We start from the raw sequence: 14,558 nt of genomic DNA on the forward strand, positions 1-14,558 counted from the left end.
AAGAAGGTAGTTAAAGCCCTATAGTTTGTCTGATTTAGACCAGGTAATCAAGGAAGCAAAAGGATATTTAAAATTATTTATTTTATCATTGCGCACACTGAAGGAAAGCATAATACCAGAGTCCTTTTCCTCCATAAAATTATTTACACCCATTTATTTAGCTAGAAACTAGCTTGAAGAGGTACTAGTATATTCCATTTGAAATTATTTTTCTACAATAATCAACTGTCTCATATTTGGAGTATGTTGAATAATAAATTGGGCAATAAATCTTTTTTGTTTTTTTAAGTTTCAACCATAAAAGTTCAAAGTACTTTGGGAGAATCTTCATGTTCTAGATGGCCTGATGAACATATTAAAATCAAGGAGCACATTTGTATTCTGAAAATACTCTCAAATCCATACGAATGTTGCTTAGCTGTGGAGCTCAGAAATCTCCTACTGGCACTAGGTCTAAAGATCATTAGTGATGAAAGTGTCACACCAATTTTGTTTTGTTCCTTCTGCATTAGCTGCTGAGCTTCCTTTTCCATTTTCTTTCTTTGCTGTTCTGCTGCTCTCTTTCCTCTGTCTGCTATTTTCTGATGCCTCAGAACTTCTTCTGTTTTCCAGGCTGCATCTTCTTCTTCCTCCCATGCATTGGTATTTTCTTGCCAGGCATCTAAGTCACCTAATTCAGAAGACTGATGAATAAAAGGCATATCTTGCATAGCTGCTCATCTACGAGAGAAACCTCTGCTCCCAAAATTTAATAGTTCTCTTTTCTTAACAACAATTTTTTGAGCCTTTCTTATATTGGTATCATGTCCTTAACAGAGTCAGTTCTAAAGCATTTTGTTGTGTTGCCACATTCCTATTCCCTCCTCCAATCCCAGAAGTCCCTTCTTCAACATCTGTCTGCTTTGAACTGATGAATAATCAACTGTAGTTGGGAAACTTACTTGGTCTCCACTTAATTTCTATCCTCGGCTAGATCTGCAGATGAACCTCTTTAGAAATGAGAATACTGTTGCTAGGTAGGTGCAAACTTTAACCAGAAATGAGTGATGGCCATGGCCGCAATCAAGACCTGCCCTTCCCCCTCCCTACCTGGGAGAGAGAGGGTCTAAGCTGCCATGGGCCACGGTTGCTTCCTTGAGCTCAAGCTTGCACTCCACTCGTTCAATCCAAGCACCGTTAATTCAAAGTAGGACGCACACTCCGTGTCAGCTACCGTTTCCACCATGCAGCTGCCATGACCTCCCGATCCTTGGGAAACCAATCCCCCACCTGCAGTGTTCTCTGACTTGCTATTTATTTATCCCAATAAACTTTAATGTCTATTTGTGTAGTTACTTTGTCAGTATCTCTCTCCCATTAGAGTGTGAGTGACATGGGTGTAAAGGAGGATTCCATCTCCTTTCTCCTTAATTTGTAGTGAGTGGAACATTGCCTGATATATATAGCAGATGTTCCGCAAAACAAAAGACTGAATGAATGAGTATGAGAGGGTTTGAGAAGCACCCGTTGGTCCATGGGATCAATCATTTAGAATGTCATGGTCAACTGGAGAAATGCAGATTTAGGAAAGGAAACCTCATTTCCTGGAGGAATTGATGGTCCAAGAATGGAGACTGAGACATAAACAAAAGTAATGAGATGATATTTTGAAGATAAATCCATTCATCATGATTTCTTGAATGTTAGCCTTTAAGAGTATAGTCAGAGCTATCCGTTGCTCTGGACAGGGTTTACATGGTTAGAGATGGAACGCTGAGAGAGAGAAATAGTCAGTGCTCAACAGTTGGGTGGCTAGATAGGTATTTAAAACCCATGATATAAAAACTACTTGTCCTATTCCCAGGAGAAGAAGAGGGATGTTGTATTCTTTTTCATAGTAGAGCCCAAGGGTGGTGGGTAAGGGTGACTTTTCCAAGTTCACAGAAGTGTGTAGGATACCAGTGCAGAGAAGACCAACTCCAGCTTTCCTAGTATGCGTTTCAGAGCCTTCTGGAAGAGGAGACCCCCAGCATGGTAGAGGGGTGTCAGAGGGCAGTACCAGAAGTGGGTATGCTTGACAGGGGACCCTTCAATGTCCTCATGCTTCAGGGTACAGGAGGGAACGTTCTGGAGGGACATAGGCCTTGAGACAGCAAGCTGTCTCAAGAGGACCTTGTGGAGGGAAAAGGAAAATGTCTTCACAATCCAGCAGGAAATAGAGCCCACCAGCATATTAGGATATTGGGGTGATGCACACACCTCCCCAAATGCCAACAGAGGACCTAGAGTGGCCACTATTGCCTCACTGCCCTCCCCCACAATGAGACACACAAGTTGTCTATTCCCCTCCTCCAACCATCCAAACTTACCTGGTTACTCCAGTTTGGCAAGGTCAAGTTTTCCACTACTGGAAAGATTGGGGGCTTAAACTGAGTTACAGACTAATAATCTTACTTTCCTTTTGGGCACACTCAAGATCATAACCTGTAAAACTGATTCTAATATGGAGCTTGTTCCAGAGCACAAGTGCCTACCTATACTGTGAACAGTCAGCACAGACACTGGCAGTCTGTGCAGGCTTCCAAGAAGATGTACCACATAAGCTGTTGGTATTAAATATAAAAGAATGGAAATATAGGCCTGATGCTGTTCCCCGAGTCACTGAGCCAACAGACAACATGTCCACTTCTGCTGGGACCTGAGCCTCATTGCCTCTCTGAATAGTAGTTGAGATTCAACTTTGGCCAACTGTCAAGGAGCCCAAGAGAGAAATTACATTATTAATTGTTGAGAAGGCAACATATTTCTCATACCTGGATTATTACTTCTCCTTGACTATATTATTATTATTTGTTTATTTGTCTCTTATCTTTAACCTGAATAATGTCCAGACTTAGTCATCTTTGTACTCCATGGACTTTGAGAAGAATTTTAAAAGTACATGACGAGTGCATTAACTTACAAATGAGTGGAGCACAGGCACACATGGGATGTCTTCCCTCACATGTGCAGTACAAGTCTCTTGTCTTAAGTGATACAAACTGTAAAGTTAAGTGGCACAAACAACATGCCTTCTGCCATTTTTCCTTGTGGAACAGGACCATTTGCATAGATTACCACATGGTGTTGGCTTCCTTCCTTCCAAGAAAAGCCCAGCATATGGCAATCAGTACAGATTGCAACCAGTCAAATCAATCCTGTTGGTGAGAGTGTGCGGGAGAGTCACATGAAGTTTACCTGTAAAAGCATCCTAGCTGAATGCCTGTTTTGCAGGAAGAGGAAACCATATTAGTTTCCACAGGGATTTTGTTTCCAAAAAGATTAAGAAGGCCTCTGGGTTTATGTGAGCTAGTTGAGTCATCAATAATAACCCAAACACACTCTACTCCTTCCCTGTCTGGATGGATTCTGAGCTTCTTTTGGCTCCTGAGCTCAGGCAGGGAGATCCTCCACGACCACACCGATGTAGCTGTCATGACTTGCATCTTTCTTTTTCTGCTGAGATGAGGTGGAGCCCTTTGTTCTGGAAGATCCATGCGGGGGCTCTGGGAGTAAACATGGAAACAGGAGCCGGGATTTTATCAAATTTGCTGTTGCGTTCAGGGGTGGGTTTTCCTTAGTGACCTTATCAGGGAAGGGAGTCTTTAAAATCCACCCACAGAGGAGTTTACATTCTTTTGTTGTGATCAAGCCTTGTGGGAATCCTCTTGCAGTCACTGGGGATCAGTTTCTGCATCTGTAAACTGGAGATCAGAGCAGTCAACCCTGTTGATCAGTACCTGGTGAAACCACCAAAATGGGCAGAAGCGAATGGGAATTCTCTAGGCTATCTATGCTACTTTCCCTGAAGATTGTCTCCAGCTTCCTCTGTCTCTCTTGGTTGGTGTGAGAGCTTGCTGCCACATCTTCCCTCAGTTATTTCTAGGACATCTTTGTCCCAGAGAGTCCAGAGGTGATGTGCTCAGGCCTCCTCCTGACCACCTCGAGCCTCTCCCTCCCTCCCTGTGGTCAGTCCTCCCGAGGATAAACTATATGGCTTCCAGCCACGGCCTGGGACACACAACATGCACATCCACCCACCTGGTCTTGCATCAGTGCTGGAGGAGTAAATATATTCCTGGATCACACTTTCCAGAGGCAGCTCTGGAATTTAATCAGCACCTCCTGCTCCAAGCTGAAGGCAAAACCGCAGGTAGTCAAGATTCCAGGCTACATGACAAGCCCCCTAGGTAAGAGAGGGCAGGTGAGATAGCTGAGTCTTGATTCATTTTACCAGTTAGATGTCCCCCTTCTCAGCCAGGGTCCAGCAGCCCTGGGGACCTACGAGCCAGAGGGAAGGGGAGGGAGAGAAATGAGTCTCAAGTTCTGTAGCAGGGCTGAGAGTGAGAAAGGATCAAGAAAGAAGGAAATGCACAAGCTAATAATTCTTTAATTTCAGTTGAGTCTTAAGATTGGGCAGACGTTGGTTTTTCCCTAATCCATGATTCCAAGCAGAATAGGACATGGGTCAGAATAATGATGATGGATGAGCTGCTGTGGGAGATATGTGCAGTGAAATTGGCCTCAGCTCTGGTGGCTAAGGTGGTGGGGTTCATGTAGCCAATGGGACTGCTGCCCCCCCACCCAGTGGTTCCATTTGGATTTCTGAAAATAATCAATAAACTTTGGGTTTACTGATAATCATGAATTGTTTAATTATTGCTATTTCACAAGACATGAACTCAAGGGAGGTTGATGTGGATGTGTCCATGCACATCCTGCACCTTGTCAAGCTGGAGGAACATCTTGGTCTCCCAGGGTGGCAGAAGCCAGGCAGTTGCCCTTCCACTGGCTGCAGCCCCGATCCCACCCACCTCCCCCCCGAGTATAAACTCCCTAACCAGCCTCCCCAAACCACTGCAGAGCTGGGAAGATGGGCGGTGCCCATCAGCACACGGCAGAAATGAAAGCTCAGAGGAGAGAGTCCTGGGGTGCATAACCATTGACCTGGTCCCCAGCTTTTCTATAGAAACCTTGGTCCTCCTCACCACCTCCCTGGTGCTCCTCTACCTGTGAGTATCTGTCTAGGCTCCTCCTTGGTCATCTGGCCTGGGGTTTTGATTCTGATAATGACTTTTCCCAGGCTGTGCAGAAGGTCCAGGAGATAACGGAGAGGAAGGTGATTAAGTGTTGGATGCTACAGAAACACTTTCACCTTATTCTTATGCAGGTTCTTTGTTTTTTTAGGAGGTACCAGGGATTGAACCCAGGACCTCATGCATGGGCAGCAGGCACTCATCCCCTGGGCTACATCTACTCTCCAATAAGAGTGAGAGTTGATTTTTTCATTTGTTTTTTTTAGGAGGTACCGGAGATTGAACCCAAGACCTCTTAAATGGGAAGCAGGTTCTCAACAACTTTTCTACATCTGCTTCCCCTTTATCCAGATTTTTAAAGTGGCAGCAAGCACCCCTCCCACCACCACCCCCAAATTCTGATTTCTGAGGTAAGGAGAGTTTAGTAGCATTTTTCAGTCCTGGGATGACTTTCAGCTTGATTGCTGGGGACTTACACTCACAACCAGAATTCAGCAGAAGTGGAGTTTTTCAAACTGGCCACTCTGTGCACTGGGCTCCTTGACCATTTCCCCAGTGTGGGGATTCTGGGGTTCAGATAAGCAGCCGGGGGGCTCCCTTCACTGTCTTCACCTTGCAGGTTTGTATCCACCTAAGAGATGGGCAGAAGTGTTGGGCTAGTAGCCATGCAGGGGGCTCCTGCTCCCCCTCCCCATGGCTTTCACGGGGCCCAGGGTGCACCCAGGATTCCTGGGGGCTGGACACTGCCCCTTCTTCAGACTCGATTCTCCCCTCTACTCTGTGCTCTGACCAGGGACTCCTCTCAACACAGCCCACTCTGCCTTGGCAGAAGACTGACTTCTAAATGGGGAATCTTTAAAAGAGAAAAGACTAGCAGAGATAGTAGTTTTATTTTTTCTTCACCTTTCCTGTTCAATCTCTGGGAGGGTATGCATAAAAGAGAGATTCATTTTCCTCCAATAGACAATCTCCTGGCAGTTTTCAAATGGAGAAGGCCCTAAACCAGTTTGGGTTTTAAGTTATTTTTCCCCTCTAATTTGCATACAGTAGGGTGAATCCAAGCCATCTGCAGGGGAACTCCATGCCATGGTGCAATTCCCAGAATCAGAGTAGTTGGGAGAAGAGCTATGGGGAGGTCTCTGATGTCACAAATGACTTCTCTCTCCATTTCACTTCTATTAATAGGAGGAAATCATGATGAGGTGAAAATAGAAACTATAAGCCTGGATTTCATTCTTTGAAGAAAAGGGTTCAAAGTGTAGTGGCAACATATTTTCTGGCTAAAGATATTTCGAAATTCATGACTATGCTTTAATCTCATCCTATTTAATACCAGGTTTTTATGGAAATTAGACTATTCCCAGCACCATTTTTTCTGAAGGGTGATAGTGAGCCATAGATTCAGTATTTATTACTATAAATATGTGAGAAACCACCTACCCTCTTCTAGCATAGTATAAGGAAGGCAAGTGTAGTCCATGCTAAGATTGCATGGGGACATTTAAAAGTACCTGGCAGCAGGTGACTGTGGCCTTGGATTGGGGGTGAGCAGGTGAGAATGCAGTCCACACAGGATAGGGAAGGCATCCAGGTGGGGAGAAAAAGGAGCTGGGAGGACGTTCTTGCCACTCGAGGGAGAACTCCCAGACTAGTTTGTGAATGCTGACCCCTCCGGGAGGTTCCAGGGAGGACAGCAGTGCTGGCATCCAAGTCCCATTGGGGGGCCTATCTGGCAGTGGGGCTGTCCCTAGACACTCTGGCTGATGAAGAAACCAACTGTAGCCTGAGAAGATGCAGGACAGGGGCCAGGAACTGGACAGTGGAATGTACCCTTGTCATGCCAACACAATTTAAAAGCAAGAAAAAGGTCCATTTTGTTATTAGCCCATCATTTGAACAAATGTGCAGTACTTGACCAAAATAGGGGAGCCAGAAAGAAACTTAAGAATTCACCCACCCTGCCCTCTGACTTTACAAGGAACATGTGATCTAGACAGTAGAAAAATCCTTCCTGGGCTAATGCTGCTGAAATATTAACTCAATGGCTCGGCCTCACCTGAGACTTTGTAGAACATCCTGCTTTTTCAGAAGCCTGAATTAGAGTATCAAATTTACCTTGACTGCAGGTGACAGGGATGGTCCTTGGTGGAAATAATGGAGGCTGTCTCTGTTTGGGCCACTAACAGGCACTCACCCACTGACAGATCTTGGGCAGAGACCCAAACACCCAGCTGGACCTGGCTAAGGGGTCTCTACATGGTCCTCCAAGTACACTGAAATGCAAGTTTCAGGTTTTATTTTATCACATATCATGAGATTTACTGGGTTTGGACAGAACAGTTGGCTCTTATACAGACTTACAGTACAGTGTCCAAAGAAGAGAAAACAATTTTTTAATGCAACTGCCTGGAACATTTGATAGTGACGTATTTTATGTTGTGTAACACATCTTTTGCTACCAAAGGAAACTTCCTGGATTTTGGAATGCTCCCTATCTCTTAACTGAATTCTACTATAGGAATGGTGAAGCATTTTCACTTCTCAACAATATTTTCCAAATTTGCCTCTGTAGGGCTCACCGTGTAGACCAAAAATCTGCACTCTCAGTGGCTGTCAGCAGCCTCTTCCTCAGCTTCCCTTCTACTCTAAAGTCTCTCTGAAACACGGGAGTGGGAAGACTTGCAAGGACCCAAATTTCAATTACAGGATCCATAGAAGACCAGTCAAAGACGAGGTGCAGGCAGGCCTGCCAGAGGAGCAGCAGCCTGGTTAGGTTTCAGGAGAGCTGACGTCCAGAGGAGCAAACTGGCTGCTTCCTGACTGACCACACTGGAAGGAATGAAGCCGCCTGGTGCTCTGCTTTCCATGTGGAAACCACCAGGTTAGAGGAACAGATCCCACAGGGGAGGCCTCGCCTGGAAATGGATTGTTAAGCTGTTACTTCTTCTAATAATATCAACTGAGGGAGCATATTGCTCAATCACCCTCCCCTACAGCTCACACCAACCTAATTGTCCAGCAGTGGAGGCCTGGCTGAAGCAAAAAATCACTTTCATTTGTACAGAATCAATAGAAGCCTGGCACAGGGTTTTCATTCTATAGAAATAAGAATGCTGTGGCTGCTCTAAGACCTCTTTGTGAAGGCCTATTTGCTAAATTGGGGACAGGACATGTAGTGAAAAAGGGCATAAAAGTGATGAGTACACTGCAAGAACCATGTCTTCATAGGCCCTTGGTAACCATCTGTGATTGATTGAATATAGTTATACAAATCCTCGGTATCAGAAGAGAAAGATTTCTCTTTCCCTTTCTACCTAGAAAAAAAATCACTAAATCAAGGGAGAGTCAGGTCAGCAAACGGACATAAGTGAATCTTCCAGGATGGTTCCATACTGAACCTCCCAGAAGCACTGAAATTTGGAGATGTTTATCAAGTATTCACTCTAGGATTGGTGCCATGAAGATTTTTTAACAGCTTTTAGCTAATCTTCATTATGATAAAATCTAATTGTAGCCTTTGGAGTTTTTATTATTATTGATTGCCCACATGTTGCTTGGGTCCTGCTTTCATGACTGGCCCACAAGTCCAGTGATCTGGCTTTCTCTTTAATTTTACAGATATGGAACCTACACATTCAGTACCTTTAAGAAGTTTGGAATTCCTGGGCCGACACCTCTGTCTTTTTTGGGAACTGTTTTGGCCTACTGCAAGGTGAGTGTCCCTCTTTTTCTTCTTTTGTTTGCAAATATCCATTTAGTTTCATCAGCAAAAATGCCCTTCCTCAAGAGGAATTTCTAAGGTCCTACACATTCTGGAAATGGTGTTGTAGGCCCCACACAGCATGCTGGCCTGCTGTACCCCTTGGGTTCTGGTGTTCTGGTAGAGCTAGCAAAGAACACAATGTTCTAATGTTGTGAATATCATGAAGATTTTTACTCTCTGCCAGGTGCAGGCTCCAGGAAGGCATAGTAGTCCTAAAGATTAGAAGATTAGCATGATGGGAACTGGAAGAAGCCCATTAAGCTTGGTGTGCTAGATTCAAATTTCCCTGTTAGGCTCATGAACTTGGTGCAGCTTTTTTTTCCTTTCTTCCTGGATAACTTCTCAAATTCCAATAATGAGGCAGTTGCCTAAGTATTCACATATGATCATTTGCACATACTGGAATGCTCTTGAGAACTGTTAACTCCCATGTGGTTATTTCCATGGCTTTATCCCAACTCCTGCCATCCATGAGTTCTTTGGGAGTTCTGAGAGCTAAACAAGAGCTTTCTGCTTTAATTCTTTTCCTTCAAAGCAGGCACCCTGGGAGGAGTCTGAGCAGGCAGTAGCTAAAACTCAGATAAGATCATGGCTGTCTATCAAGTTCAGATATTTTACCATGAAATGAGGTTTTTAAAAATCTTAACTCATAATGTCTGCAGGAGTGGAATCTGTGATGAGCTGGCGGTAAGTATGAGCACAAAGAAGGGACAAAATGGGGGCAAGGGGTTACCTTCGGGTGGGGTTTTCTGGGTTTGAGGGGGGCTGGGGATGGGAAGAGGGGTAATATGGTCCAAGAAATAGGTGGGAGGGAGGGGCAACATACGAACATGGGAGAGTGTCAGAAGTTTGTTGAGAACTAAATGTTGAGTAAAACATATCAAAGTATAAGTAGGAGGGTTACCTGGTTAGGACGCTCAGGGGGTATGGTCTGATGCGGGACGGACTCCGGAGGGAATAGCTGAAGGCTCATTTTGCCAAGGTGGGTTCTACCATTGGGTGGGGTGGACCCATATCCTGGGGAAGACTAATGCCGTCGAATAGAGAGAACTGTATCTCTCGTGAGAAAGGACGGCTCCCAGGGCATTAGATTGGCAGGTGTTGTGGGCCCTAAGGGGAGGGGAAAATGGATGTGCAATGGATGGAACAAAGGTAAATAAGGGGGCAAAAGAGGAGTTATGTGAGAGTACACGAAGGTGAATATAAAACAGCTAATATTACACCAAAAACATATAGGGGACGACAAACTAATAATGAAAACCATAAGACAAAACATAGGATAACTAAAAAATTTAGAAAACTGTACAACCTAAAGTATGGACCACATAGTAAGCACAAATGTCACCTTGTTTGAAAACTATAGTTTCGGAATCTATACATCAGTTTCAGGAAATATGGTATGAACAAGTTAAAAGATTATTGCTGTGGAAGGGAAAAGGTTTTATGGTGGATCTGGGGAAATACTGTATATTGTATATATGAATTTCGGTGATCTAAGACTCTTCTGAAGCTGACATTATGTTGGGATTCACTTTACGGGAAGTTTTGGATCACAGAGTGGTTCAACAATGGCAGCAGAGGAATACTGATATGGGATGTTATTGACAGGATATATATGGTTGACAGGGAGTTATACAGGGCATATGCCCAGGGTATATGGTAATGTCTATATATACTCATAGTGGAAACAATTAAAAACAACAGCTGGGGGGGTACTGGGCTCCTGGCCGGGGGGTCACTGTTGTGGGCCCTGGGAGAGCAGCGGCAATCCTCCAGGTGCAACAGCAAGAACCAGGAAGGAAGGAGGGCCCAACAGTGGGCTCTTGATACTAATGGCTACACTTTTGAGCCTATACACCTGCAATAAGAACAAGGCCTAGAGTAGCATTGTGCCTGGGGGTTTCCTCCTGACAGCCTTCATGTTACTCAAATGTGGCCACTCTCACAGCCAAACTCAGCATGTAGATGCGATGCATTCCCCCCAGCGTGGGACACGACACCCGGGGATGAGCCTCCCTGGCACCGAGGGATCACTACCACATACCAGCTGAAGAAGCAACTAGAAAATGACCTTGAATCAAAGATTCAATGCGGAACAGCAGAATATACCTGTCTACATATAATAACATGACTTCGGGAAGCGGTTTGGCCTAATGTAAGGGGGAAATGGAAAGGAGAAATGAGATTATAAGGCTGTGAGTCTCTAAAAAAGAGTCTGGAGGTTGTCAGAAGGAATAGCCCTATGTACAACTGAACAGAGTCTAAGAGACAGATAAGGTAGATACAACCCCAGGTATTGGTTCTTTTGGGGGATAAAGAGACCCACGGGTTCTATGGTCATGGCAGAAGGGGTTCACTGCCATGACAGATGGCCCTTCTTTGGAGCTGGTGTTTCTGCGTGATGGAATTGGACTCAGAGGGCATCTCTTTTCACAAGACTTGCATGCTACTTTATTGGAATTGTAGTTGGTGCTGGGTTTAAGATATATGTAGGGGATTTGAATCTCTGGACTGATAATATGACACCCAGGCCCAGAGCCTCAACAGACTTCAGCTCCTACACTTTGATTTATTGGACTTACTCCACTCAGCTAACATGGAGTTGAAGAAGGTCAACCACCACAACATGGAGCCTAGAGTGTCTACAGCTAGAAGCGGGAGGAGTGCATCCAGTACCCATGTGGAATCTAAGCCCTCACTTGACATAGGTGTGCAATGGACACAACCAATCCAATGTCCACAGAGAAAATGTGGAATGGGTGTGGGAACGGTAGCCATGGGGGCTGCTGGGTGTGGGGAACGGGAGGAAGAGATGAGATGTGGAGGTGTTTTCGGGATGTGGAGTTGTCCTGGATAGTGCTTCACGGACAATTACGGGACACTGTAGATCCCCCCAGGGCCCACTGGATGGAACGTGAGAGAGTCTGGGCTATGATGTGGACCATTGACTATGGGGAGCAGTGATGTTCAGAGATGAACTTACCAGGTGCAATGGATGTGTCATGATGATGGGAGAGAGTGTTGCTGTGGGGGGAGTGGGGGGCGGGGGCGGTGGGGTTGAATGGGACCTCATTTTTTTTTAATGTAATTAAAAAATAATAATAATAAATAAAAATAAATAAAAAAATAAAAGATACACTAAAACAAAACAAAAAAAATCTTAACTCAGGCATAATCACTGATTTTAAAAAGCAGTAAAAAGAAGATGCTTTGATAAAGTTACTAAAAATTGAATTTCACTTTTCAAACCAAGCTGAAGAGAATAGCCTGATCTGAACTTTGCTGGAAGCTTTCTGACTAACCCCAATGGAAGCTCTGCCCAGGCACCAGTTGGAAGGTATCAAGCTCCCCTCCAGAAGGCCAGTCGACATGATCTTGGGCACAGGCTGCTTTCTGCAGACCTCAGGCTTGTTTCTCAGACTCTAGTTCTCCTAACAAAGGCCTCCATTTCCTAATTACCATCTCAAATCTTACTTTATTTCTTTCTTCCTCTGATAAAGCAATAATTTTGTCTCCAACCTTTCCACATTCACACTTAAGTTGGTGAATAGCAAGGTCCATCTTTCTAGGACCTTCTTTTGGGTCATTAAAGCATCACAACTGAAACTTAGAGGGGAAGTTTCTTTTCTAAGTAACAGAAGTGAAAACACAGAACAAGTATTTTAACTTGCAGTGTGCTTTGTATAGAGGTAGCACCTCTATGCTTTATCCATGCTAGTAGAAAACTGGAAGGCTGAACCTACTTTGTCATGCTTTGACACTCACTCACTTTCTCACTCAACAAATATATCTTAGATTTATTTTAATCTGTGAACAACAAGAGTCATGGATGTCTTTAATTTCTTAATTCTGCAAGCTTCCTAGACAGATCTCATGAGGTTCTATGAAAAAGATACTGTACCAGGAGGGAAAAAATTGTGCTGGCCTTTGGAACATCCCCTCAGTTTCTCTAAGCCTCATTTTTTTCATTTGCACATGGATGTTATAATTCAGAGGGATATGGGATTTTAGAGATAGCAAATGCACAAGTAAAACACATTAGAAAGACAAGGAGTAACTTATTATTCAGAGACAGGCTTCAGTTGTTCTCTATCTACAATATTGGAGAAACTTTAACTGTTACTTTAAATTCTCCAATAAACATCTCTATTTTTGCCCCAGAACCCTAAGACATCTCTAAAGAAGAACTTCCCTTCAAATGCCAGTGAAAGATAGCCAGAATTCATCCTTTCTTTCCAGGAAAGAGTTAACTTTAAGCACATTTTAGTAAATTTTCTAAATTCATTCCTTATTCTCTTTGTAGGGTGTTTGGGATTTTGACGTGGTATGTTTTAAAAAGTATGGGAAAATGTGGGGGTGAGTATTCTAGAAACTTCCACTGGGAAAACCTATTGTTATGATGAGGTGCCCAACTGTATGGACGATAATCTCAGTCCAGAAGCTTTTGGAGGAAACCATTTATTGTCCAGATCTTAGAGACATGTTCTGCCAAGCCTCCTGTGTTTCACCTAGTGTCCAGGTCTACCATCTGAAATCAGCCCAGAAGGTAACAGGTTCTCACTTTTCTCCAGACTTTTTTTTTGCTAGGAACTTCTAGCCTTACTTTCTATTCAAAAGGCTGTTGCTCTTGCTCCATTTTTCTTTTCTTATCCTCTTCAATTGCATAAGCATGGCTCATTTCTTTTTTTTTATTTATTTTTATTTTTTATTTTTTAATTTATTTTTTTATTGACTTTGTAATAATATTACATTAAAAATATATATGTGAGGTCCCATTCAACCCCACCCCCCACCCCCCCTCTCCCCCCCCCAACAACACTCGTTCCCATCATCATGACACATCCATTGGATTTGGTAAGTACATCTTTGGGCACCTCTGCACCTCATAGACAATGGTCCACATCATGGCCCATACTCTCCTCCATTCCATCCAGTGGGCCCTGTGAGGATTTACAATGTCCGGTGATGACCTCTGAAGCACCATCCAGGGCAGCTCCATGTCCCAAAGACGCCTCCACCTCTCATCTCTTCCTGCCTTTCCCCGTACCCATCGTCCACCATGTCCACTTTTCCCAATCCAATGCCACCTCTTCTATGTGGACATTGGATTGGTTGTGTCCATTGCACCTCTATGTCAAGAGGAGGCTCAGCTTCCACATGGATGCTGGATGCAATCCTCCCATTTTCAGTTGTAATCACTCTGGGCTCCATGGTGTGGTGGTTGTCCTTCTTCAACTCCATCTTAGCTGAGTGTGGTAAGTCCAATAAATCAGATTGTAGGTGCTGGAGTCTGTTGAGGCTCAGGACCTGGCTATCACATTGTCAGTCCAGAGATTCAAATCCCCTAAATATATCTTAAACCCCAACATTAACTGCACCTCCAGCACATTAGCATGAAAGTCTTATGAAGGGAGATCCCATCTGAGTCCAGATTCATCACACATAAACACCATTTCCAAAGAGGGGCCATCTGCCCTGGTAGTTAACCCCATCGGCCATGACCATAACTCCCATGGGTCTCTTTAGCCCTCAAAGGAACCAATATCTGGGGGTTGTATCTGCTTTATCTGTTTCTCTGACTCTGCTCAGTTGTGCCTGAGGGCAATCCTTCTGCCAGCCTCCAGACTCTTTTTTAGAAACTCGTAGCCATATAAACTCATTTCTCCTTTCCATTTCCCCCTTACTTTAGGTCAAACAGCATTTTAAAGTCATGTTATTTTATGTAGACAGGGATATTCTGC

The 14,558-nt window shown here is 44.1% G+C and overlaps 1 protein-coding gene and 1 pseudogene across 1 annotated transcript in view; one reads left to right on the forward strand and one right to left on the reverse strand.

Moving 5' to 3' along the window:
* Window positions 1–305: 305 nt before the first annotated feature.
* Window positions 306–1,054, reverse strand: LOC101412431 (receptor-binding cancer antigen expressed on SiSo cells pseudogene; annotated as a pseudogene).
* Window positions 1,055–4,500: 3,446 nt separating this feature from the next.
* The window catches only part of LOC101412004 (cytochrome P450 3A8-like), a 59,611-nt gene continuing 49,553 nt past the window's right edge, over window positions 4,501–14,558 (forward strand). The window contains 4 exon segments of the mRNA XM_023587533.1: window positions 4,501–4,560; window positions 4,882–5,030; window positions 8,673–8,766; window positions 13,121–13,173. Of these exon segments, the coding sequence (XP_023443301.1) occupies window positions 4,501–4,560; window positions 4,882–5,030; window positions 8,673–8,766; window positions 13,121–13,173 (356 nt within the window).

Source organism: Dasypus novemcinctus, chromosome 23, assembly GCF_030445035.2.
Source record: "Dasypus novemcinctus isolate mDasNov1 chromosome 23, mDasNov1.1.hap2, whole genome shotgun sequence".
Lineage (NCBI taxonomy): Eukaryota > Metazoa > Chordata > Mammalia > Cingulata > Dasypodidae > Dasypus > Dasypus novemcinctus.